We start from the raw sequence: 27,997 nt of genomic DNA on the forward strand, positions 1-27,997 counted from the left end.
TACTAAAAAGAGTATAAGGCTGTTAACAGCAAGTTCCCACTTTGATAACTTAACGTGTGAATACAATTGTATACTGAAAACCTCTTTTCTTTTGTTATTAATAGAATGTGTTCCCTCACCTGAGAGAAGAAGCACCGACGTCAGAGCAGCGTCATTGCGTCACGAGCTCACTCATCCTCGCGCTGCTGCAAGTAGCTGTTGTAATCTCTCGTATAGCGTGTCTATCAACGGAGGTCCTCCTTCTTCTCCTCCTCCTCCTCCCTCCTCAATCTCTCTCATCTATCTTTAGCTCTATACCACACGGGCAGCGGCTTAACGCTCTTAACTTGAGTTGACGCTTTCATTCGGGCCGGTTTGTCTCTCTCAATCGTGTACGTCCAACTGACCCACACAGATAAAGGAATGACACTCCGGAGCTTTTATCTGCTGTCCTGGGCTTGAGAAGAGCAGTGAAGGATGTTGTTTTACCCGAGTCGGAGCGCACGGCGAGCCCGGGCCTCCCTCCTCTTACCCGGGGTCTTGATCTGCGTAATCCTTGCCACCGTCGGTGCGAGTATGCCGAGTAAGTGTCTGCCTGTATGGTTAATACTATATAGTATTAATAATATATAATAGGCTACTTAATATGTAATTCATAATGTGTGATAGGCCAATGAAAATATTATTTAAAGTGGTTAAAATGCTATTTTAATTAAATTGTATCCTGATTGTGAATTTAAGTATTTTTATACTTGGGAATTGCTTTAGTTTAGACGTGTGAGTTATTCTTTATTACACTTTTGTAGTTGTAGATCCAGTATGCTAATTAGAATAAACAGGATTCAGACTGTCAATATAAACCCTAATCCGGTTGAACAAGTGGAGAAACAATGAGAAATAAGTTGATATTGCATAACATTTAATGTATATGTCTTTAATGTAGACTATTTGCATGCTTCTATAACATGGTGTTTACATTGCAACGCCAAAGCCAACATATTCATTATTGATGTACAGATTATACTTGTACATTACTTTTTAAGTTTTAGCTTCTTAATTAAGTGTGATGTGGGAGAGATAGTTACTTTTAGCTGAACTTAAATATTTTAATTTCAGCTTTGATGGAAACTAACTTAATATTGCAATTTTTTTCTTCACTAAAATTTGTATTAGATCATGCAATAATTGGCAAACCTGTTACCATAGTTTAAAAAAAAATCTGATGCTGTTGTCATAATACATTCTTTATAAATTGTATTCTTATAGTAGATCTTATGCATTTATGTAAATGCTTTCATCCAAAGTGCTCTTATTCATCATCTGCTGTTCCGTTTGCACTAAACTGTAAATATGTTATAAGGAAGTCCATATATTTTTGCTCCTTTGTTCTATTCTCATTGAGCCAGTGTCTGATTGATTTCTCGAATGTTCATTGTAATAGTCTTAAGAGGTTCATTGTGGACTGTGTGAGCTGGAATGTGGGATGTGAGTGCAGCAATTATGGAGAACATGAGCAGAGATTATCAAGTTTCTTTTTCAGACCCCTTTGGGAATTACAACAGCTGGACACTGGCACAACACTCTCTCACAATCGCACAATCATTGACACACATCTGCACGCTGAGCTCCCCTGAGACCTATTTCGTTTTATCCAGCAACTGAATATCAAATATTGAAGATGAAAATAATTATTTTTATTTATGTATGCACTAATGCACTAATTCTATCCAACCTATAATTTTGCCCGAAAGGTTTCCAGTGTGCCAAAACAGGCTAACAATGGAGATTTTCCATCCTTCTTTTTCTCTTTCTCTCTCTTATCTCATCTCCTAGTGCCGTTAACGTGTGTTTATGCATGTTTTCCATTGTAGATTGTTTGTTGTTCACTAGCGTGTGACTTCTGAAAAGAGCTGCCACGTTTAGTGTGAACTCTCCGCCTCAGGCTGTTGATTATCTGATCGACACAGAACAGCATGTCAAATTTCACGGAGAAAGACAGATCTGTGGATAGAGCCGCTAGCCATGCAGTAATTTCACAGATGGTGACCAGAGCATATGAAGATAATCAGGCCTGTTTCGTGCAGGTGAATAAAGCAACCACTTGGTCTGCTTGTTTGAAGAGCACTTTTATGAATATCATTAGTTAATCTCAGTGGCGTAGTGGACTTCTGAAACTAGTAGTAATGGAAAGTAGTCCTGTAAGTCCTCATTCTGTGTAGGATTTTTCTTGTTCAAAGCAGATTCAAGTTCCTTTTCCATAGTTTCCCAGTGTACGAAGCCTGTGAAACCGTTTAGTTACACCTGGGACAATCAGCAAGCAGCTACAATTTTAATATTTATGATGTTGTTCTATTCACAAACATAGTCACATTGGAAGTCTCATCAGTTTTATTTTTATTTAAATTTTATATAAATTTTATCAGTATTATTTATATACTAGTATAGTATTTATTAATATTTTGAATTAACCTTTATTTTTTATATTTTCAGTTTTCATTTGTATTTTTGTTTAATTTTTTGTAATTCTTTTATGCACTTTTGTCATTTTTTATTTATTTAAAAAAACATTTCTGTTTAGCTTTATTTTTATTTCAGTTGTAGTTTTAGTAATTTAAGTAACTTCAACTTATTTATTTTAATTATTTGCCAAGGCAACACTTATTTTTTGTTAATTCCGTTTATTTTTTCATCTAATATTTATATTTTGTTTTATTTTAATTCCGCTTTATTTCAATTGCTGAAAATGATTTTTAATAGTTTTAGCTTAATTAACAGGAACTGATCACATTGACAGGGTTATCAGGCCATCATTGTGCTGTAGAAAATGGCCCTGTTTAATCAATACCCAATTTCGTTTGATAATTCAAACTTGTTCTATAGGTATACAACTTGCTCAAAACGCAGAAATGTTTAACGTTTATGTGTCAGGTTTGAGGTACAACATGGCTATGTCCTGAGCCCTTTTAATTTTCATTTGTAAACTGTTAATTGCTGACTTTTAAAGCTGGAAAGTAGGCCTTTTAGTCTGTGCACAATAGTGTATCTGAAGAACACTTTAAGCGCTTTGTTAGACGCTCAAACTTGAAATCTGAACCTTAAAATGCCCTCTTAAACCTGCTCCTCATAGAGCACAGGATAAAAGAGATATAAGAAAGGGACCTTGCTGTTTCACATAATGGGAAAAATCTCTTTCTATTACACTGCAGTTCTCGTCACAGCTCGCTTCGTAATGCACTTACATAAAATGTGTTTGGGTGGTTTTAGGTGTCTTGAGTGCTGCTTCGCTCTCTTCTGAGGTGATGGAGTGGATTGAGAAAAGGTTAGCTGCGTTGCTGTAGTAACTGCTGAATTGGATCCTGCTCTTGCTGTCTCAGGGGAACGTGAGAATCTAAGACTCTAAAGAGATCTGGAAACAGCCTGTTGTTGTCACAGTGATGATTTGCAAAGCGCACATTGAGAGCAGCGGCTTATCTCTGCAGCAGTTCCCTGAACAAGGCCACATGCTCTTTACAAACCTCGCCGTGTGAGAACGAAGCAGCTGCGGCCATATTATCTGTGAGAGTCAAAATGTGTACTTCTTACGCAGTTAAGGCAGAAACAAACATGGCGTACACGTTTAAATATGCGCTAAGATATCCAAACACACCCTTGAGCATTCAGTAACATACAGCAAACATCCACCCTTAAGTCTTCCCACATTGAGTACACACAGGTTGCCAGCTTGGTTGCGGAAGGCACATTTAGATCAGCTGAGACTTACACTTTGTTCTGTATTGTACGGAAACCTTGTGGGCCACAAGGGTGGTTTGTGATTGTGTCTTAATGTGGCTATTGAAAGATGTGGGCGTAAATCTGGGTTCTCATTTCCTGTGGTTCACTACATTTCTCTCACTAATGAGGGTGTGTCATTATTCAGTTTTTTTAATGATAATTTGGATCCGACTCCGAGCCAGGCAGGCTATAAAAGAGACCCTCAGACTCTTGAAGCGCAGTCTGATGTAATTTTCCAGACACATTTGTTGACTTCTATTTTGGTTTTATAACTGTTTACATTTTTATTTTATGGATATGTTTTTTTAAGGATAGTAAGTACTGATGAGGATTTGTAAAACAGTATATTTTTCAAAACTGAATAAGCTGGTTTCAGGTTCCACAACCAGATGTCTGTCTGCTTTTGAATGGCTGTTAAATTCTAGTCATTTGTTGGATGATCCATCTGTATTCACATGTTCCTTTTTCTGTACAAGTCTTCCCTGCTGAATGTGTTGTACCTAGAAATTCCCACAATCAAATATTTTATTGCTCTAGAATGTAACTATTCAAATGATGCTTTAATCAACTGCTATCAGTTACTCAAATGTGCAAATGAAGTGTGGAAACCTGCATACTCTACTACACTTTTCTACTGCCATTTATTCACATGATTAAAAAAAAATAAAAAAAAATTGGGAGATAGATAGATAATAAATAAATGTTTATTTTTAAATATTACACACATTTTTACAATAAATATGACATATTTATCAAAGTATCCTGAAATAGGATATAGGATGTTTCCACAAAAATATTAAGCAGCACAACTGCTTTCAAGATTGATAATGATAGTAAAAGTTTCTTGAGCAGCAACTCAGCATATTAGAATGATATTTGAAGGATCATGTGACACTGAAGACTGTAATCATGTATGCTGATAATTCAGCTTTGCATCGCAGGAATATATTATTGTATGATTGTATTATCACATTCTTACTATGATATTTACATTTGGCATTTGAGAGTCCCAGCACGTTTGTGCAAAACGTTACCTAGTCATGATTACCGACCCGTTCATGTGCCCTGCAACGTGGTGGGTGTTAGCCGGACAACATAGTTTCCATAGCAGCAGGAATAGTTGCCCATTCCCATGAAGTGAATAAGTAACGAGAGTGAGAAAGAGACAAATGGATGGAAGCAGGTGAGCACATCCCAGGAGTGTCTCACAGAAATAACTCTTGAGGTCTATTTTCAGATCAAGGATATTGTATTGAGAATGTAGGCATATTTGTAAGCATACAATGCTTTGGACATTAATGATCGATGAAAACAGGTGAAAAAATCACTTAGATTTACATTGAAGTTGATACCCAAGCCCAGAATCGAAAGCTCAGAATATCATCGAAACTTGGCGGTGAGTTTGTTTTACTTGGACCAGGAAGAAACCACCCAGAACACCTAGTAACCTGTGAACACCTTAGCAAATGACTAGTGGTGCCTAAACAGTAAACACACAGCAAATTTTGCATTTACAGGCAATATAAAGTCTAGGTTAATCATATGACTTTATGAGATTAAGATCTGAAGCATGTGTATCTGCAGGAATGGAAGAGAGCCAGTTTAAACAAGGAAAAGAACTGGCACTTAGCTTGACTTTTGGTAGAGCAACAGGATGTCCACACAATGGGAGTTTTCCCTTATCCATCCACTTTCCTGTTCCTGGCAACTCTCATCACAACTTCAAGGTTATTAGCCTATCTAGTTGAAAATATTTGTTCTAATTTATTCCTTCTTAAAGGGATAGTTAAATGTCCCAAACATGTATTTCTTCTGCTGACCACAAGACATATTTTGAAGAATATGGGTAAGCAAATGGTTTATGGACCCCAATGGCTTCCATAGTATATTTTCTTTCCCCCATACCTTGGAAGTCAGTGAGGCCCACCAACTGTTTGGTTACCCATATTCTTCAAAATATCTTCTCTTGTGGTCAGCAGAAGAAAGTAAGCAATTCAGTTTTGGAACAATTTGAAGGTGAGTAAATGATGACCAAATTCTCATTTTTGGGTGAACTATCCCTTTAACAGGTTTTTTTTTTTTTTTTTTTTTACATTTGTGGCCACTTATGATGCACATCCTTCTTCACGAAGTAAGTGGAATCTGTCAATATTGCCACGTAAGTGTGTCTCTGTTCTCGTGCTGCAGTTCGGTGCTGATGTTGGCTTCCTTCCCGCTCAGAGCTCGGTTAATGATTTCTGAGCCAGCAGCAGATGGTTAGAAATATTCATTTTTAATCCAGCTTCATGACATGCTTATCTTTCTTATGTAATCGTGTGCGCTTTTCCTTGGCACCGCAAATGACCAGAGATGTTTTGAAAAAAATCTGATTCTCCACAGCCTCCTGGGAGGATTTTTTTTATATATATGTTTTTTTTTATGAATATTACAGATGAGTTCGTAAAAGGACACAAAACAGGGCGTTTGCAACCAGTTAAATTTCTCATTTCTGAGTTACCTGATTGTAACCCAATAGTGCCCAAGAAGAATCCACCCAATGAGACTGGTGTGATAAGTATGGAAGCTTGTTTCCACCACGGAATAAAATAAAATAAAATAAAATAAAAGATAATTGCATTTTTTATCAAACTATTCTGACTTTATTTCTCCATATAGTTTGTAATCCCATTCTTTATAACCCATCTTAGTTGCATATCTGTAAATGTATTGTAATTTCCCATCTTTGCAGAAAAAGATCCATCTTCATTTGTAGGCATGCGTTCTTTTCTTTTTTTTTTTCATTGTAGAAACTTGTTTCAGATTCTGAGTCAATTGAATCAAGCTTGGAGGATCTTCTTCATTCCACTTTTATAATTTTTTTTAGCTATCAATAACAATTTCCATAGTACATGTCTTCTCCTCTTCTCTCTTTTCCTCATTGTAAACCTTTTTGCTCAATGCTCCCAACAAACACCATTGGATCAATTATACACTCACCTAAAGGATTATTAGGAACACCTGTTCAATTTCTCATTAATGCAATTATCTAATCAGCCAATCACATGGCAGTTGCTTCAATGCATTTGGGGGTGTGGTCCTGGTCAAGACAATCTCCTGAACTCCAAACTGAATGTCAGAATGGGAAAGAAAGGTGATTTAAGTCATTTTGAGCGTGGTATGGTTGTTGGTGCCAGACGGGCCGGTCTGAGTATTTCACAATCTGCTCAGTTACTGGGATTTTCACGCACAACCATTTCTAGGGTTTACAAAGAATGGTGTGAAAAGGGAAAAACATCCAGTATGCGGCAGTCCTGTGGGCGAAAATGCCTTGTTGATGCTAGAGGTCAGAGGAGAATGGGCCGACTGATTCAAGCTGATAGAAGAGCAACTTTGACTGAAATAACCACTCGTTACAACCGAGGTATGCAGCAAAGCATTTGTGAAGCCACAACACACACAACCTTGAGGCGGATGGGCTACAACAGCAGAAGACCCCACCGGGTACCACTCATCTCCACTACAAATAGGAAAAAGAGGCTACAATTTGCACGAGCTCACCAAAATTGGACAGTTGAAGACTGGAAAAATGTTGCCTGGTCTGATGAGTCTCGATTTCTGTTGAGACATTCAGATGGTAGAGTCAGAATTTGGCGTAAACAGAATGAGAACATGGATCCATCATGCCTTGTTACCACTGTGCAGGCTGGTGGTGGTGGTGTAATGGTGTGGGGGATGTTTTCTTGGCACACTTCAGGCCCCTTAGTGCCAATTGGGCATTGTTTAAATGCCACGGCCTACCTGAGCATTGTTTCTGACCATGTCCATCCCTTTATGACCACCATGTACCCATCCTCTGATGGCTACTTCCAGCAGGATAATGCACCATGTCACAAAGCTCGAATCATTTCAAATTGGTTTCTTGAACATGACAATGAGTTCACTGTACTAAAATGGCCCCCACAGTCACCAGATCTCAACCCAATAGAGCATCTTTGGGATGTGGTGGAACGGGAGCTTCGTGCCCTGGATGTGCATCCCACAAATCTCCATCAACTGCAAGATGCTATCCTATCAATATGGGCCAACATTTCTAAAGAATGCTTTCAGCACCTTGTTGAATCAATGCCACGTAGAATTAAGGCAGTTCTGAAGGCGAAAGGGGGTCAAACACAGTATTAGTATGGTGTTCCTAATAATCCTTTAGGTGAGTGTATAGTAGTTTTACTCGTATTTTTTTATTTTATATTATAAAGTTTGTTTCAGAAACAGCTCTGTTTCCGATGAGATCCACTGCTTCCACTCTTGCCTTCCTTTTCAAGGTTTAGATGTGTCATGCAGGATTGTACACATGAAGGGCCATAACACTTCTATTAGTGGGTCCTTCAGAGAATCCAAATATAGTAAGTGGTCTGTCAGGATTGACTTTGATCAGTGTTATGTCATTGAGCGGAGATGGACTGACTGATCTGGGCGATCAAAGTATCTCCTCCATCCAGTAACACTACAGCTTCAGATAAATAGTCAGTGAGGCCTGTTAGCTAAAACAATAGGGTCCTACACAAAAGCAGATATTTTGAAAGAGGTCTCAGTGTTTTTTGTCCATGCAATAAAAGTCAATTGGGTCCAGAGTTGTTTTTGAACCCCACTGACTTCCACTGTATGACAAAAACAGTTCTTCAAAATATCTTTTTTTGTGTTTCACAGGGAGAGAAAATGCCATACAGGTTTGGAACGACATGAGGGTGAGGAAATCATGACAGAATGTTTATTTTTTTGGGTGAACTACCCCTTTAAGATCAGTTTACTGATGTTAAGTGTACTGCAAGAAACTTCAGGTAAAAGATTCAGCTTAATGACACTGAAGTCAAGTAGTTACTGGAATCGAATTATATTCAGTGCAGTGTAGTTTAAAAAACCTGTTGCTTCCAAATTCCCTCCTTATTTCCAAGCACAGCTTGAGCTTGTGGTTGCTTGTGTAAATGAATGTCCATGACCGGCTGGAGGTGGGCGGCCCAGCAGGGTGTTTAGAGAAATGTGCATCTCTCACATGCACGCATACAGTTGCACCTCATTAGTCAGTTAATCTCAGTTCTCATGACTCCTCGTCCAGATTTAAAAGCAATCTGGTGGCGTTTTATGAAGACTAATGAGGGATGATGATGTCTATGACTAGTGATGAGCAGAAATCAATGCATACAGTATTTAGCAGCTGGAGGGTAAGCAACACCTAGTAAAGATTACAATGATGATATGGTCAAAGCTAATAAACCTTACAGGGATCGATCCAGGCACCTTCTAGTTAGTTAAATGGTGCACCCCACCACCAGTCCAGCACACATTTAAAGATAAAGATATCGATTTTGAAATCGATATTGAAACTTTCCCTTTTTTTTAAACCCTATGGTGCAAAATCAGTCGAAGCGATCCAAACCAGGCAGATTCCAGCATATTGTGTGACAGATCTTGATTATGTTGGGCCTGTGCAGTTCATACGAATATTAAACATTTCAGTGTTTATGGACATACTGGATCATGTGACACTGAAGACTGGAGTAATGATGCTGAAAATTCAGCTTTGCCATCACAGGAATAAATTACATTTTAAAATGTATTAAAGGTGCATTGTTTAATATTTAGGAGGATCTGTTGACAGAAATGCGATATAATATGCATAACTATGTTTTCAGTGGTGTATAAAGACCTTACATAATGAACCGTTATGTTTTTATTACCTTCACTAGGCATTTCTACCTACATACACCGTGAATAGCCATTTAAACCAGTCATAGCCCTAAACATATTGTATATAAAAATATATACGGACAAACTACTACAGAGCGCGTTTCGTCACTATGTTATTCTCTCTGTGCAAAGAAGCTAGCAATAGCTTTCAGCATAGCTCATTGGGAATATGTTTATTTTATGTTTCTTTTTTCAATGAATTAATCGTTTATACTCACAAATCTGCTTATGACCAAACAAAATGTTTATATTTTGTATAAAATAAATTTTTTATATATTTATATATGTTTAATATATGATATGTTCATATATTTTATATATGTATTATATGTTATGCATATTATATGTTTATATATTTTGTACACAGTTTGTAAAAATTACCCCAAATTTCGAATTAATTCCCATAAATTCTCGTAAGTTTCCAATTAGGAATATTTCCAATATTCCCCATCTTAACTTCTCATGGAAAGTTTCTGGAAATTTTCCACCCATTTGCAACCCTAATTAGAACATAGACACGCATAGATTCTATGTACACTACTGCTGTGGCGTATGTAAGCATTTGCCTTGACAGGGCACTTCTACCCTTTTATAACAGCTCCTTTTTTGTTGCCTGGAAACACACAGGAGACCTGTCAATATAAAAATGGGACTGTAAAAGCAAAGAAAAGCTTTCAGAATTTAGTTTTATGTGCACATGAACAAATTAATTAAGTTTGTCTTACAAGATACACACCATTAGTTGAGTTTCACAGTTCAGCTGAGCTCCGGTCTCCATGAAGAATGAGCCGTTCGGAACAGAGAGTGAATGATTGTTTGATGATGCTTCACGCTCATTTAAATTATTCCGGATGGGACGTGTGTCATCAGGTTGATACTCAGCGTTGAGTCCCTACTGACGTCCGCCAGATGATGTCAGAGTGACGGATAGCGATCCACTCATCACAGAACACTGAAGCGCTTATTCATGGCAGATGAAAATGAACAGACATTTTGCTTGGAGTGTCTGTTAGGGCTCTGGAAGTAGAAATCCTGGTAATTTTCTCTATACAGAAATGGCTTTTTATCATATTTCAATTTAAGGAAGATCTTGGCATGAGCTCCCAGGTTGTTAAGTAATGATCAGTGTTTGGTAGTAACTGATTGCATAAAAATTAGTACTTGGTTAAATTAGATTAATTACATTTTAAAATGCTCATAATCAGACTGCAGTTAGTTTTTATTGATTACATTATTACATATTATTCACACAATGGCAGTAATATTCATTCATAATAATTCATTATAGATTCTCCCTAATTCTTTGTAATTTTGTATTTTTTGGAAAATTGGGAGGCCACAAAGCATTTCATCACTGGATTTACAGAAATCATTTGGTTTCTCAACATTGCATATCGAATCAACTTCTGGAGAACATTATTAAACATACAATATGTAATTTTTTCGCCGCTAGGGGTCGCTAACCTCTTACAATAACAAAGGCGTAGTTTGATGACGCAACATTTGCTAAGAATTATGGATCTTGTCGTCAATGTCAAGCCGACTGATCTAATAAAGTTTATGGATGAGTAAATACATCGATGTTTTTACCATGACTGTGATATGAAGCAGTTCGGGATTGCTAAGAGACAGCTATCAGCTCCACACGCGACGCGAGTCCCACGGATATAAAAGGAATATGGACATTTCATTCTACCGAACTACACACAAGTGCAGAATTACTACTCACAGGTCAGTTTATTAGACAAATTAAACTTGTGAGGTAACGCAGCGCTGTTTCACTTGGTCTAACATTACACTATCACACTAAACTGCATTTGAATGTGTTGAAATGTATGTGTTAGTTTGTCTGTATGAGACTAGCAGTAAGCTAGATCAACATTAGAATGACATACAGCTCATATTCTAACATTTTATCATTGTTGAACTATATAACATTGATTAGTTTTATGTAAATGTGCTCACCTGTTTAATAAAGTACATGTAGGAGCGGTCGAAGTCTCGGACGTGGAGCTCTCGTTTATATACTGTCTATGGGAGCTCTAGGCATCTCGAAAACACCGCGCTGATATTGATTCTCGTTTTAGTTCTCCTTTTTTATCCAAAGTCTGCTTGCCATGGTCCATAATGTTTGAACGAAACAACAACAGCGTGCAGATAGACATTACGAACTACACAGTTGTCCATGTCTGTCGCCTTGGTTACTATCAGAGGGCTCTGGTTGCTATGGCAGTACGAGCGGAAACCAGGGACAACGCGGATATGACGGCGACAAAACGGAAATAAAGAAACGGTCCGTGTCTTAATAAATTAAATTACAAATTTCTCCTGGTTTGAAAGTTGTTGGAAACAGTCAGGATAATGTAAGTACACAACTAAAAAAAATATGTAACACAGATATAGTGATTTTTGCTATTTTTAAAGCAAAAAAACTACATATTGTACCTTTAATTAATATATTATTTGAAGGAATTATCAGTCAACTCATTTAACCATGTATTGCTAAATCTTTGGAAGCTAATGTCTTTTAAAATGTATTTTTATTTTATATACATTTTTATGATTTATTTAATTATTCGATTTTCATTATACTCACAAAACCCTTGCAGTTTTTCACGAACTCCAGTCTGGGAAACCATGACATAATGTAATGTTTAATGCACTTCATGTTGTTGATAACAAATAATGGAATATATTTCCTTTCTCTTTGTATTTGTATATCAATAATAAGCTACAATATTAACATGTTGTTGGGTCAAAAGTAATCAAAAAGTATTCGGATTCAACGCTATCTCACGACCAATTCGTACGAATGATAAAAAGTTGGCTAATTCGTACTAATTCGTACGACCTCACTCGTACGAATTTGTACGATTTGTCTAAACCCACGTGATGGGTAGGTTTAGGGGCGGGGTCAGGGGTAGGTCATTCGTATGAATTCATACGAATTGGCCAATTCGTAAAATATGTACGATTTTGCAAAAATCTTACTAATTCGTACGAGTCAGGTCGTATGAATTCGTACGAATAAGCCACCTCGTAGAATTTGTACGTTTTCCCGTGAGATCGGGCTGTTCGGATTATATTACCTAAAATGTGTAATATAAGAGATTACGTTACTAACAAAACTTTTTGTCATGTAATTTGGAATCAGTAATGGACTACAATTTGTAAGTAATCTACCCAGCACTGGCAATGGTATATGCTTCTGCAGAACCCATAAGTATGAGATTTTAAAAATAGATTTCCTGGTGAAGTAATAAGGGTTTTTAATGAATCAATTTCATTATTGGTGTCTATAAAGCAAATTGGCTGATTCCCAATGTAATGGAGAAATACAATACATTTTAATTACAGCAAATGAGATGTGTATTAAATTGATTAAACAAATTTATTTTATAATATTTACTCAGAATTGAAAAAAATAATAATTTGAAAACAGAATATGTGCACCATCTTGTGACCTAAGATGCCTTCATCCACAGCAGGGTTAGCCTATTATCATTTACTAAAACCATAAAATGTTTTTAATAAAATAGATATTTTAGCTTGTTGCCAAGAAAACATTTCTCATTTTCTTAAGCACTATAGTAACAAAACCTAAATAAAATAAAAATAAATAACTATATAGACATATTTGTAAGCAATAAAGTTCAAGAGGCCATGCTGTATTGTGAATACATGTCGTATTGCCATAATTTCGAGATGACGACACTTGACGTTCAGATGTTCACGAGATGACGACACTTGACGTTCAGATGTTCACGTCCTCGGACTCGGAATAATGCGTTTAGAGGGCAACACTATCAATGCCTAAATAAATCTGCAGCGGTCAGGTGGTACAGCGGTCATGTGGTACAATGGAGCTCTCCGAAAAGTATTGTTCTTATGGTAATTACCACATGACGTGAGCGCACCTACAGTCACGGATGAAAGGGCATTGTTAGGCATGTGAAGCGGAGTGCCTGCAACCTCTTCAGCCTTGACTGTTTACAATACGGCACGCCTCGAGTACCTTATTGCTTTTATCAAACATTACCACACAATACAAATAGTCTATTAAACCCGAAGATATACGTGTTAATATGTTACTTTTAGTTTAAGGTGTGTTGTTCACGGCTTGCCGAAACTTGTAAAAAGCATTAGGCCTACTTGGCATGAACGCAATAATAAATCATTATATTCCATCCTTCTGCCAGAAAAATAGTCCCTGAATGTGACACACAACAGCAAGAGAATGTTCCTAGATGTAACGACTCATCTGATGTAGCTCAAATAACACTGGGAACTGTTCTCATACTCTGTCATTTGCTAATATTTCCTCACACACGAACAAATGGAAACAAGTGATATCATATGTAATCATATGCATATGTAAAATAACGCGATCATCAACATTAATCGCCATATAAGCCAAAACTGCCTAATGTTACTGAATGAAATGTCGACCCAGGAAGAGCTATAGTAGGCTACTGTGAATATTTGGGTGTGTTGATGGACTCGATCTACTCCATCTATGTTTTGATTATCGTTCTGAATCCAATCTGGATGTAGTCTTTGACAAAAATGTGATTTTCTCAGCTTTTTGCTCAAAATGTTGCTTTTTTATGAAACTTACCCATATTCAAGTGTTGATTAAAAAAAAGAATGCATGAAGCTAGAATAAAATGTTATATTACAGCAAAATATGGCCATGAAATGTTTGTGGGGGAAAAATACGCTGGCGTTGACTGGCAACTTTTTTGAAAACGCTGGTGGGGAAAGAGTGAATCCATGAACCAAGCCAACCAGCTACTCGAAAATCTGACAAAATGACAGTTTCAGTGAGGTAAAGAACTGCAGTGCCATGAAGCATTTAAAAACGATGGAGAAATAAACTACTCATTGATTATATGTATAAAGCATATATGTATACAAACAAACATTGAAGTATTTTGAAAGTGTAGGTTGATCGACTTGATTTCGTCATTCGCAGTGCTTCACGGTAGTAGGCGGGGCTAAAAAGCTATTTAGGAGCGTGTACTTTTTTGACTCTTGATTGGTGTAATTTTCTGTACAGCATTATGTTTAATTAAGTTTTTTGCCAGGAATTCCACTGTTAAACACAATAATTATTCTAAAAATCAGCTGGACTAATGTGGTCTGACGGCTTCAGCAGAAGCAAATACCATAATTTAACCTCATAGCTCACTGTAGGTCTGTGTTTAAAGGTTTACAAGTTATCGTTCAAAATCAATTTCCTTTTGGAGAAAAAGAAATGAAGTTTTTACCTCCGGAACTGAACTGTTGCACTCTATAGCCTTTCTTTATCAGAAAATAAAACACAGCTACTGACCAATCAGCATCAAGGCCCGGAACTATCAGTTTTATATATTAAAAAAAGTGACAAAAACACAACAAAATGTATAAAAACTATAATAGTACATCAATGATTCTAAAACAACTCTGATCCAGAATGAAATCCACAAGCACCATCACAGCACACACACCTGCTGCTGACCCAGTTTTCTTCTGTAGCCTCCACCGAGAGCAGAGCACCCCCACTGAGAGAATTAGACAGAAAATTAAGGGATTTATAGAGAATAGGAGCACATGGGATAAAGTATCATTGAAGAGAAGGAGCTGAGATTATGATTGCGACTGTGGAACGATTTGAGTCATTCAAGCGTGTTTGTGTCTCTGACTGATTTTATAGTCTCTCTAACGATTAGAAGTCAGTCAAGGGTATCAGACACAATGAATTCAATAGCACTGATGTCATTGGGTACTTCACTCACCATTACCATTGAATGTTTTTCAGGCTTCAAGGAATTTTCAGTTTCAATGCAAGTTAAGCTCTATCGACAGACACTTTTACGTCAAACTCTAATTTTCTGCCCTTGCATCATGCAAAAGTTACCAGTTGTAAGTGGTTTGCTGGCTTTGCATGATCATGACAAGTTGAAATATATGTATACACACACACAGATAGATAGATAGATAGATAGATAGATAGATAGATAGATAGATAGATAGATAGATAGATAGATAGATAGATAGATAGATAGATAGATAGATAGATAGATAGATTACTTTGAAAGAAGTCTCTTATGCTCATCAAGAATGCATTTATTTGATCAAAAAGGTAATATTGTGAAATATTTTTTTCAATAGGGTATATGTCGAACGCCGCATTACGAAACCGGAAAACAGAACGCATCGCTTCCGGTTCAGGTCTTTTGTATGTGCTTCATGCATTTTTTTACTGTTTTACTCAAGATAACTTAAAAGGAGCGAGCAAAGATGATCATAACCAATGTCCCTCGCATGTGAAGATCGATATTTAAAAGTAAAAAAAAAATAAAATCTTCACACTAACGTTTAGATATTTAAATAGAATAAAAAGCCAATAACAAAGTGAGATAGGTAGGTTAGCTGATTACCTTAAAATTCCATAGATATCGGCATCAGTTCATACGGCTGTTAACACTTTCTATGACAAGCGGATGCGATGAGACCAGGTGTCCGGTTTCGTCATGCGACGTTCGACATATAGCCTATTTGAGTTAACTGCTTTCTATATGTCACATGATCCTTCAGAAATCATTCTAATATGCTGATTTGGTGCTCAAGAAACATTTTCATTGTTAATGCTGCTTAATATTTTTGTGGAAATCATGATACATTTTTTCAGGATTCTTTGATTGATTAGAAAATTCACACTAGCAGCATTTATTTGAAATATCATTTTTTACAATGTAAATCCATCAATTGCAATTATGCATCCTTGCTGAATAAAATGTAATAAATCTTAAGCAAAATAATTTTCTGAGGTAAACAACAGATGTCAAGAGCTTTTATTATGAATTTCAAAGCATTATTATGTTTATTTAAAGGGACATACTGATATTTTCTACCTTCAGAATCAACAATACCAATAAAAAAAACATGACAGGTGACTAAATGCATGTGTGGCTTCAGAGGAAATGATGACTTTTAATGATACCCGTTGGAACAACATTACCAACACTTGCTGTTAACACCTGGTGCACTAATTCATAAAGATTTTAAGGCACATTGATATTCAAATACATGATGTGTGATGTTTAGTGCTTCAGATGTAATAATATAATTTGAGTATATCTAATACTTTCTTTTACCATTTTAACATGTCTTTTTTCTATTTATTTCTTTCTTTTTTCAGCAAACAAGTGCCCAGATCACATAGACTGTACCATGATGAGGCGGCACTTCTGTGAGTCTTGCTCCTGCCACTGTGGCTCCTGCCTCAGTCCATTGGAGGAAAATGAAGACGGACATTGTGTTATTCCCAGGGGACACAATCACGGTATGAAGGCGTTCACACACCCACCACACCCACCTTCTGGCTACTGTGTCACGATTTATTTAGCACCTATTGCCTGATCTGGCTTGTGCTTTAGTGCTTGTGCATCAACAGACTCAAACTGTGAGTCAGGCAACACACAATCGTTTTCTCAAGCCGAATGCTGTGCATTTATTAATCAAACCCTCGGCCTGTGACTAATGCTGTCCTGAAAGAGGAGATGATGTTGATGGTTTAGACCTCAGATCCTCCCGTCATCTGGCCTGTGCATTTGCTCTCGGTTCTCTCCTCTCTCACTGTTTCTATTGGTTTTGTGGTGAGCGTAATCTCTCTCTCTCTCTCTCTATCCTCATGTGGCAGAGGCACATGACTGAATTTAATCAGTTGGATTGTAAGGGTGCACGGCTGCACGCATATGTCTGTGTGTGGCCTTGGCTTTAATGTAATTCCATGTGAGCACTGCTCTAGCAGAAAGAAAAAGCACTCTTTTTTATCTATTGCAATACTGTAGTCATAGAGTTTTGCTTTTGTGCTAAATATTTTTTAAATGTCATCTTTTAAGTGTCAAGTAAGTAGATACTTTAGCAACAAATGCTTTCAGATAGATGTATAATAGTATTTATTAATAATATATATTTTTTGTATATTAATAGTATATGTTTTAATATTTGTATATTTATTTTAAATTTGTTAAGTTTTTTGTTAAATATTTATTAGGTTTTTAATTTGCTTTAAGAGCTGATAATTTTGTGACTACTGTAATGGCGGTCTAAGTCATTTTCCAGGATTTCGCACAATTTCATTTGTCAGGTTACGAAAAAAAAAATCGAACTTAAGAACTGTTTACCCTTAATCAAGCTTCAAATATCTTTTTATACATATTTTAAGAATTTCAACAGTCAAAATACTGTCTACCAAAATTTTCTAAAAAGTAAGGTTTACTCACGCTGAAGTCATGTGATGCATTATAAATATTCAAAATATACATATATTAATATACAAAATATCAAAAAATATTATAAACCTCTTTGTAAACCGCAAAATTCTAACCTTTCATTTAAGTAAAAGAATTGAATGTGGGGGGGAAATCACATTATGAAATAAATGTTTTTCTCCAAAACACGTTGGCCACAATTATTGGCACCCTTTTATTAAATACTTTTTGCAATCTCCTTTTGACAAGATACCAGCTCTGAGTCTTCTCCTATAATGCCTGATGAGTTTGGAGAACACTTGACAAGAGATCAGAGACCATTCCTCCATACAGAATCTCTCCAGATCCTTCAGATTCCCAGATCCATGTTTGTGCTTCTTCTCTTCAGTTCAGCCCACTCATCAGGTCAGGGGACTGGGACGGTCATGGCAGAAGCTTCATTTTGTGCTCCGCAACAAATTTTTGTGTTGATTTTGATGTTTGTTTTGGATCGTTGTCCTGATGGAAGATCCAACCACGGCCCATTATAAGATTTCTAGCAGAAGGCGTCAGGTTTTGATTTTTTATCTGTTGATATTTGATAGAATCCACGATGCCATGTATCTGAACAAGACGTCCAGGACCTCCAGCAGAAAAATATGCCCACAACATTAAAGATCCAACAGTATATTAAATTGTACACATGGGGTACTTTTTATCCTTGTGTTCACCAAACCCATCTAGTGTGTTTGCTGCCAAAAAGCTATTTTTTTAGTCTCATCTGACCACAGGACCCTGTGCCGTTTGAAGTTCCAGTCATGTCTGACAATTAAATTTGATGGAGTTTGTTTCTAGAGGAGCGAGGAGGATTTTTCATGAAACCCTCCCAAACAACATGTGGGGATGTAGCTTTCTGACCCCAAGACTCAACTAATCTCTGCAATTCTCCATCTGTGATCCTTGAAGAGTCTTTGGCCACTCAAACTTTCCTCCTCACCGTGCATTAAGACAGTATAGACACATGTCCTCTTCCTGGCAGATTTGTAACATCTTTAGTTGATTGGAACTTCTTAATTATTGCCCTGATGGTCAAAATGGGGATTTTCAATTCTTTAGCTATTGTCTTACAGCCACTTTCTATTTTGTGAAGTTCAACAATCTTTTGCTACGCATCAGAACTATATCCTGTGGTTTTACTCATTGTGATGGATGATTAAGGGGATTTGGCCTTTGTGTTTCCTCATATTTAAACTTCTGTGAAACACGAAGTCATAGCTGGACAGTTTCATGTTCCTAGCCAGGGTGTACTAAAAAAGGTCAATATTAATGGGAATATACTTAAGAGATATTTTACTCGTAAAAAATTCTAGGGGTGCCAATAATTGTGGCCAATGTGTTTTGGAGAAAAACATTTATTTCATAATGTGATTTCCCCCCACTTTCAATTCTTTTACTTCAATGAAAGGTTAGAATTTTGCACATTTTTTTATTGAAAGATCAAAAGGATAAACGATGCAGATTTATTTTTTACAGCCAGTTTTGATCATATTTACCAGGGGTGCCATTAATTGTGGAGGGCACTGTATGTATATATATATATATATATATATATATATATATATATATATATATATATATATATATATATAATATTAAATTATGTAATTATTATATAATTTCTAAAATATTATCTATCTATAAATTACAGAAACGTCTGTCTGTCTGTCAGTATGTATGTCTGTATGTCTGTTATTCGCATATCTCTCGAACCATTAGTCCGATAGATTTCAAACTTGACAGGTGTCTCGCTACGGGCACGAGTAAGTGCAGCGCCAAGTTTGACGTTGTTTGGATTAGAAATGCAAAAGATATCGTTAAATGTATCGGTAAAAGAAGCACGTAGAAGGTTGTGGTTTAAAAATAAACATTCTGATATAAACTCTCACAAACAAATAAAAATGTCACTGAACTTTTGCTGTGTATTTGTAACAATGAGCACTCAAACACACCAAACCAACAATTACTAAAAACACACACAAAAACTGATTTTGCACGGGCATTTTGCACTAGTATATATAAAATTGTGAAATATATATATATATATATATATGTACTATAAATAATAAATATATTTAATATTCTATATTTATAAAATATAATTATTATATATTATTATTTATATTTATAAATTATTATATATTTATTTTACAAAAATGTAATCATATATATATATATATATATATATATATACAGTATATATATGTATATATATAATTTTTAATACATTTTGTTTCATATTATCGAAGTGTATGTACTCTATGTGAGCAATAAAGTGGCTATTGTGGTAACGCATCAGCACTTCCTTCATAGGGTTTGTCTTTGCCCACAATTCTCATGCTAACAGACCTTCTTTCCACCTTATCTTCTCTCTTTCTCATACTCTGCAATACTTTTCCTGTAATTCAGCTCTGCAAACATAGGCCTGGCTCACTGAATGATGAAGAGCCTGATAAAGGGCTGAAGACGACAGCTGACAACTTTCATTTTGAGCATTTCATTTGTGTAGCCAGAGCCTGTGTGTTTCTGTTACTAAGAATATCTTCAAAAATAAGAGCATGATATGAATGTTCAGTGTTTTGCTGTGCATTCTACATCATTATTGATAAACAGAGATATATTAATGAATGTTTGCTGAATTGAATTCTCGAATAGGATAGGTTATCTTGATTTTTAGAGCGGTTTTGTCTCTTATACCTTTACCTCTGGTCTTATGAAATGCTTTACAGGAAAGTCTTAAAGATTCAAAGAGCACAATTGAAGCGATAGTGTATGTTAGACCAAGGTGGAACCTGCTGTTAAAGAGTTTACTTATCAAACAGTCATGCGTCATATTTGCTTTAATATTGCCACGAGCGAACAACACTGGCTCTTCGGTTTTAAAGCACAATCACATTTAATTTGTTTTTTTATTCCACCATAATGGTTTTAAAATGCTGAAATTTTTTTTTTCAGCCCTTGAATTTGGGCCACATCAGCTGAACCGAAGTCTCTGCCACTAACCATCATCCGTCTATGTAGGTCAGCAGTCTCATTTTTACGTCACTGATAGGAAATTAATCCAGATAGAGAGAGAGAGAGACCAGAGGCCATGGCTGCGTTTAACTCCACTTAAATACATACACTCAAACTTCCTTAAGCTCTTCCCTTGGGGGAAATCCCCAGCAAGTGGATGAGGGAAGTTTATTTAGACAGACCTTCGATCCCTTGATTTTGACTGAGGGAGCGAGTCTTCTCAACATGTACACTTCAGGCAGATCCATAGACCACAATGCATCGTGATTGTGACGTCTCGCTTAATTTACCCCCACACAACTCTTGTGTATGATTTTGGAGTTATTTTGACATTTAACCGCATAATACTTGTAGCTACATTAAAGCTACACTGTGTAACTTTTTAAGTTGATTCTTAGCAAAAAACACTTTGTTCTATCAAAAGTATATGTGCTCATTCATGTGTAATTACTTCGACCAACTAATAAAGTATTCTCGTAAGCGTATAATCTGCCATTTATAATACATACGAGCGAGTCGCTCGAATGGCGGCAGCCATGTTGCGCCTCCATCTTAAAAATACATTCGCCAAATAGGGACATACCTGGAAATTCAAGCTTCGCCTTTCGCGTTTTACACTCAGTGGCGCCGTGACGAATGCGAGGGGGAGATTACAAACAGATTCATTAGGAAAAACTGTAAATAATAAATCAGCTCCATTGAGGATTCCAAGTGATTAAAGGGCTTAGTGCATTACACTTAAACACATTTCAAGGGTTCCGCCTGTAGTGGGCACTTGTGCGACAAAGTGAAGTTAGCGGGGACAGCAGTCAGTAAACACTTGCCTGATTTAAACACTTACATGACTGTGTTAATGATCACATTGACTGAAATAGCTTGGCTGGACGTACGGTAGTATTTGAGTGTTGTCCAAAGTTGGTTGATGTCAGTAAATCACATATAATAATTGTATTATTATTATTATTATTTTTTTTTTTTTGATGTGTCATTGCTTTGCATTGATTCAGATGTAAGAACTCATAGTCTGTTAAAAACAACTGAAAATTGATATCCGCTGACCAAGTCACCACTAGATGGCAGCATAATCGTGTCAAAAACTCATTTAAAAAATAGCTTAGATACTGCCTATTGGCTTTAGATGCCAGTCAGTCAGACTCAGAGCTGTTGTGTCTGGCTAGTTATAGAAAGCTGCATGATATACTTGCACAGGTCAGAGAAATTAGTGTGTCCCAAATCATATACCGAAAACAGTCAGCCAAAGGTGCCGCTTTTTAAGTGTTTTTTTTTTAAAGTATATGCTTCCATGCATTCTTTTTTTTGTGGTTAATTTGCTTGCAAATGCAAACAGTAAGGAATCTGTGGTGCCAAGGCACAGTTTTGTAATGACACAATAGTATGTCTCAGTACTGCTGTTCTGTCTCAATGCACACTCAAGTATGGACTTCCCCACCCTCAGTCAAGCCCATACTTTTACTGCGCAAATTGAGTAATATAATATTAATCTTTCTTTTTACACTTTTCACAAATGTGTATTCTTTTTTTTTTAAATCAATCATTTGAATAATTTCTGTTTATATTGTTTAAAGATAAGATTATATGTAAAATTGTGGAACTACTTGTCTTATCCAGTGTGTTATTTTTAGTATCAATGAGATACTGTTGTAGTTTTCAATAATATTTGGAATTACTTTTTATTTTAATTATTTCCATTTTTATTTTCATTTTAGTCAGAGTTGCAGTAATTTTGTTGTGTTTTTGTCATTTGTATGTTTCATTTTTTATTTTAGTTTTAGTTATCTTAGTACATCAAGTTAAACTATTTGAAAATGAGAAATGAATGAGAAATAAGTTTGTTTATTTTATTTCAAGCAACCATTTTTGTTATGGTTTTAGTTAACTATATAACCCTGGTCTGATCTTGTCCATGTAGCACCAGCTGAATCAAAACTTGATTCATTTTGTTCATTCTTCTTGTTGGTCATCAGACTTTTGTCAGGCTGTAGTGTAAAGCTCCGATTTTCAGGTCCACTTGTACAGATGGTTTGTCCCGCCTCCTTTGACACCTGCTGTGGAGGACAGACACACAGCCTGGACTGTGGGGGTGTTGAGACAGCGATATGTGTTGCTGTATCACATCAGTCTTGTTCCACGAGACAGATGGCCAGTCTTCTGTAGACTAAACACACACTTTCATGACAATAAACATTCCCTTTTCCAGTATTTCCAGTCTGTCAGCACTTTCTGGTACAGTGCTGAATAAAGTCTTGATTTATTTCTGTGTGCAACGTGAAGCGATGATTACGATAAAGTTTCCTATATGGAAATATTACTTATTTTTTCAGCAGCTCATTGCAGATACAAACTTTGTACCATATGCAACACCTCACCTTTCAACGGCATAGCAGTTAACCACATCTAGATCATCGCTGTCAACGTGTCAGATCAGGCTGGAACAGCACACAGAACCAGGGCTAGGCAATATGTTAAATAGTTATGATGTATTCAATGTTTTTGATGCAGAGGGCTGGGAGATATAATAAATATGTTCGATATAGTCTATATTATGTTGTTGCCTATTTAACATATATATATATATATATATATATATATATATATATATATATATATATATATATATATATATATATGTTAAATAGGTATAAATATATATATATAAATTGGGTAATTTAATGCAATAACAGTGATTTTATTGATTTTAGCAATAAGAGAACAATTTTAACAGTGTATTTTATTTTAAATGGATTTATTTAAGATAAAGGACAATAGAGTTTTGCTTCTTTTCTGTGAATAAGTTCTTTCAAATCAGTTTCTGTGTGTAAGAGGTAGAGCGATCACACACCCCCTCACACTGGCCACACACACACACACACGCACACACACACACTCTCAGGCTGGTTGCCGGGGGGGACGATCTTCCATAGTCTTGGAATGCAGCTTACTGTCTGGCCAAACGTACCATTAAACCATGTGCTGCTTTTGTTTTCCGTTTAGAGCGTGTCAAACAAACAACTCCCTGGCACACTCTCACTCAGGACACACACACAGCCCAGTCATCAGACTTCTGCTTTCATAGATCATTTATGAATGATTATGAATTTTCAGAATATACTCCCAGTTCACATGTGTGGTATGTTCTTTGTAAGACATGGTGCCATGATTTTTGTGCGCATTGCATGGCAGAACCATGTTTGTATGGTAAAGTATTTTTATCAAATGAAATTCTGTCCTTGTCTTTGCAGATAAAATGCCCTTTTATCCTACAATTGATGAAGAAATCGACCATCTGTCTGTCATTGGCAAGCAGCAAATCCCAGAAGTCAAGCAGCCAGGTTTGAACTATCTGCTCTTAAAAATCTGTGTGGTTATGGTTATTGAGGTAGTATAGCGGTTTAGTGGTCATGATTCATTGCAAACTGAATTTCCACCTCGCTCGCTCTTCGCTATGCAGTTTCAGTTTTAGTGTGGTATGACATGACAAATAACGGCAGGTTTGGATTTCCGATGCCTTTGCCGCTTAGTTAACAGTGGAAAGACACTGTAGTAATTAGGGACATTTGATCAAAATAATGATTTTAATGTTTCTTTCTCTTCTTTTCTCTCTCTTCATCCCCTCTTTAGACTCTCACTCACAGTCTCCTCCACAATCCAATTCAGAATCGAAGCAGAAGAGTCTGCATAAACCCACAACTGTAGAACCAACAACCGGCAGCCCGTCGACACCACAACACCGAACCTCTAAATCTCCCCAGCCAAACACAAACTCGTCCAACCGCCATGGGCCGATGGTTTACCCCCACCCTCCCAGAGACAGCGTGCTTGTCCGTATGTGTCTTTTGATTTCGTTTTTTTGATTAAGTTCTAATTATGATTAATGTGTTGATGTAAGGTTTTTTATTTTTTATTATTATTTTATCATGCTTTGACCCGGTTTCCACAGAAATTGAGTGCAAAATGCACAAATTTTAATGTAATTTTACCGGATTTACTGTGGTTTGGCTGGCCTACATCCCTGACAAAGATGACATTTGAACAGTAGGCCCATCCCATGATGTTTTGTATTTATCAATTTACACACTGTGCTCTCATTAAAGTAGCATTGAGTCTGTCCCATTTTAATGAAGCAAAATCTCCTGTTTATGACAGTCCTCCTCAAACTTTCTTGTCTGTCTCTGTTTCTCTCTTTTATAATTGTGTTTGCACGGGAGCAGTGATGGTATCTTTATGCATTGTTGTGGGGGCCGTCGCACTCGTTGTTGCTGCCGTCTGCTGGATCAGGTCAATTGAATCTTTTCATTAACGTTATTATTTATTATCAGTTATACAGTTGGTTTTGTCAGCCAAAACCATGATCATGTCACTGTAGTATGTTTCAAACAATCCTCCAGTTCAAACTAATGAAAATAGCCTTTCTCAAGACAATTCTCCAGTATTTTGTATTTTAAATAAAATATGTTTAGATCCTTTTAGTATTTTTTCAGTTCATCTTTTTCAATAGTATATATATATACAGTGCAATGCATAAGTGAATACACCCATGCTAAAGTTGACTAAAAAGAGGAATAAAAAATCATATTTTGGAAATTGAACTTAATGCCTTAATTAAAAAAATTAGGAAAAATCCAACCTTTAAGGACACCAATTTTCTTTGTGAATGAATAATGTATCGTAAATAAATAAATGTTCTTCCTTAAAATACATGGTGCATAAGTGAGTACACCCCTATGTTAAATTCCCATAGAGGCAGGCAGATTTTTATTTTTAAGTATTTTAAAAAAAAATTTTTTAGGATACTATGCATCCTGATAAAGTTCCCTTGGCCTTTGGAATTAAAATAGCCCCACATCATCACATAGCCTTCACCATACCTAGAGATTGGCATGGGGTACTTTCCATAAGATCATCTCTCAATGCAAATCAAACTAGCTTTTAGGCTAACTGAAATAAAACCATGCCAATCTCTAGGTATGGTGAAGGCTATGTGATGATGTGGGGCTATTTTAATTCCAAAGGCCAAGGGAACTTTATCAGGATGCATAGTATCCTAAAAAAATTTTTTTTTAAATACTTAAAAATTAAAAATCTGCCTGCCTCTATGGGAATTTAACATAGGGGTGTACTCACTTATGCACCATGTATTTTAAGGAAGAACATTTATTTATTTACGATACATTATTCATTCACAAAGAAAATTGGTGTCCTTAAAGGTTGGATTTTTTTATTATTTTTATTATTTTAGGAAGGTATTTGTGTACTTCTTTAAGACAATGTAAATGTCAGTGTAAATGTTAGTGTTTTATACTGCAAGCCTTATGTTTTATTTTTTTACAGGTTTCAGAGAGAATCTCAACTGGCTCAGAAGGTCGATTACCCTGCGTTTCATGCAGCGGGCTCTGCCAATAACCATACTTCCGTAAGAGAATTCACATTAATACCAGTTCATGCATCTGAAAATACAATATACACTTCAGAACTTCTTCTTGTAATGTTTAAGTGTTTACGAACGTTCTCTTTCCATGTTTTAGTCTGGGGATAAAACGCTGGCTCACAGTGCTCAGATGTATCACTACCAGCATCAGAAACAACAGATGCTCTCTATGGAGAAGTAAGCACAAAACATGATCTGTTGATTAGTTCAGGCGCTTTAGCATGCCTTGTCTCTTCTCAGCTCTCTGATCTGAGGATTTCCTTTAACATCATTTGTGTTAAATCGCTTTAAGAGACTGCTGACTAAAAACACACGTTTTTAAAAACAAGAATGTTCCTTACTCATTTCCTTCCTACTTATTTGGTTCCACTTTCATGTACAATATATATATATATATATATTATATATATACGGCTATTGTGCGAACAATATGAAATCATGAAAACGAAGTTGAAGCAGCTGTTATAAATATGCATGTCTTATTTTAACGCAGACATAAAGCAGAACCTAAAGTGTCAGAGTCTGGGGCCACATCAGATGAGGAGAATGAAGAGGGAGATTTCACTGTGTATGAGTGCCCTGGACTGGCACCGGTGTGTACACTTTTATCATCATCATCTCCATCTCTCACTTATCTTACTAACTTCCTATTTATATATATATATATATATATAAGATGCACATCTAATAATGCAGTTCTGTCCAGAAACGAGTATGATCACTGTGTTTTTTTCTTTTTCTGCAGACTGGAGAGATGGAGGTGAAAAACCCACTGTTTGACGACTCCACCTTACAATCTCAGACAAATCACAAGTGACCTGGACACACACACACACACACAACCCTGCATACTTTTACAATAGGCCTAACACACCTAAAAGCACTCCGCTATTGGGTGAAACCACACACAAATGATGACAAGAAAAAACTATGACTCTGTTTTTCCTGGAACATCTGAGCTGGCACCCAGCCCCCTCAGAACAAAGATTACTCAAACTCTAAAGATGCTGAAGAAGGGATGATATGTAGATGAATGATGAGGTAAATAAAGTAAAAGACAGCAGTGGTTAAGAAGTTTTTCTTGTACTCAAATGCACATATTGAATCTGAAAGAACTCTTGCACCGCAAACTCTGTGGAAACTCAAAGCGGCCGTTTAATGCGGTTTCTTTACACCACCACAATCTTTATCTATAAGTCTGGAGTTTGTTTTCTCTTGCTATCTTTTTATGTCTCCTACCTTTTAAAAGGGTCATGTTAGGAAGCTTTATAAGCATCTCTTTCGGCTAGATGTCGTTTTTTTTTTAAGCAGTGTTCATCTTTTTTGGGCAAAGCTGCCTCCAGAAGCACCTCTCATCATTGTGTATATGAAGTACACAGTGGTCTCTCAAACATTGTTATTTGTCTCTCCATTTCTGAATATTGTTTTCTTGTTGTCAACATTTGGTTGTCTTTATTTGTGCTGATTTAAAACAACAATATATTCTTTCTCTTTTTTTAAAATTAAGAATAGTTACATTTTTGTCACTTTAGTAATTTTTCCACTGGATGTTTCTTCAATGAAGTATGAAGCCTCTCTTATATCTTTGTTTTCTTTGTATCCCTCAGTAAAAATCAAATCCATAATGATTGTGTCTGGGAATTAAATATTAGTCCGACTGAAACAGAGTTGTTGAGGTTCCTGTGCTCAAGTCACTTTAGTGTAAATAAATAAATAAATAAATAAACTTAAATAAATGTATTATATTGTATTTCCTTGAAGCTTATGGGTA

General features: G+C 36.2%; 1 protein-coding gene across 1 annotated transcript; it reads left to right on the forward strand.

The window, feature by feature from the left end:
- Positions 1-128: 128 nt before the first annotated feature.
- On the forward strand, positions 129-27,976 carry npdc1a (neural proliferation, differentiation and control, 1a). The gene is made up of 9 exons (XM_084386296.1): positions 129-562; positions 16,655-16,798; positions 24,041-24,130; positions 24,420-24,623; positions 25,010-25,076; positions 26,130-26,211; positions 26,324-26,403; positions 26,720-26,819; positions 26,972-27,976. Exons 1-9 carry the CDS (start codon positions 457-459, stop codon positions 27,041-27,043), a joined length of 945 nt encoding a protein of 314 aa, XP_084242422.1. The 5' UTR covers positions 129-456; the 3' UTR covers positions 27,044-27,976.
- Positions 27,977-27,997: the final 21 nt, after the last annotated feature.

This window comes from Rutilus rutilus (genome assembly GCF_951802725.1).
Source record: "Rutilus rutilus genome assembly, chromosome: 18".
In the NCBI taxonomy this organism is placed as follows: domain Eukaryota; kingdom Metazoa; phylum Chordata; class Actinopteri; order Cypriniformes; family Leuciscidae; genus Rutilus; species Rutilus rutilus.

Bases quoted from the DNA above. Each gene is read 5' to 3' on its own strand.
- npdc1a (XM_084386296.1), top strand. From the start codon at position 457: ATGTTGTTTTACCCGAGTCGGAGCGCACGGCGAGCCCGGGCCTCCCTC. The intron at 24,131-24,419 runs GTTTGAACTATC...TCCCCTCTTTAG, and splicing joins CCCAGAAGTCAAGCAGCCAG to ACTCTCACTCACAGTCTCCT. The intron at 26,820-26,971 runs GTGTGTACACTT...CTTTTTCTGCAG, and splicing joins AGTGCCCTGGACTGGCACCG to ACTGGAGAGATGGAGGTGAA.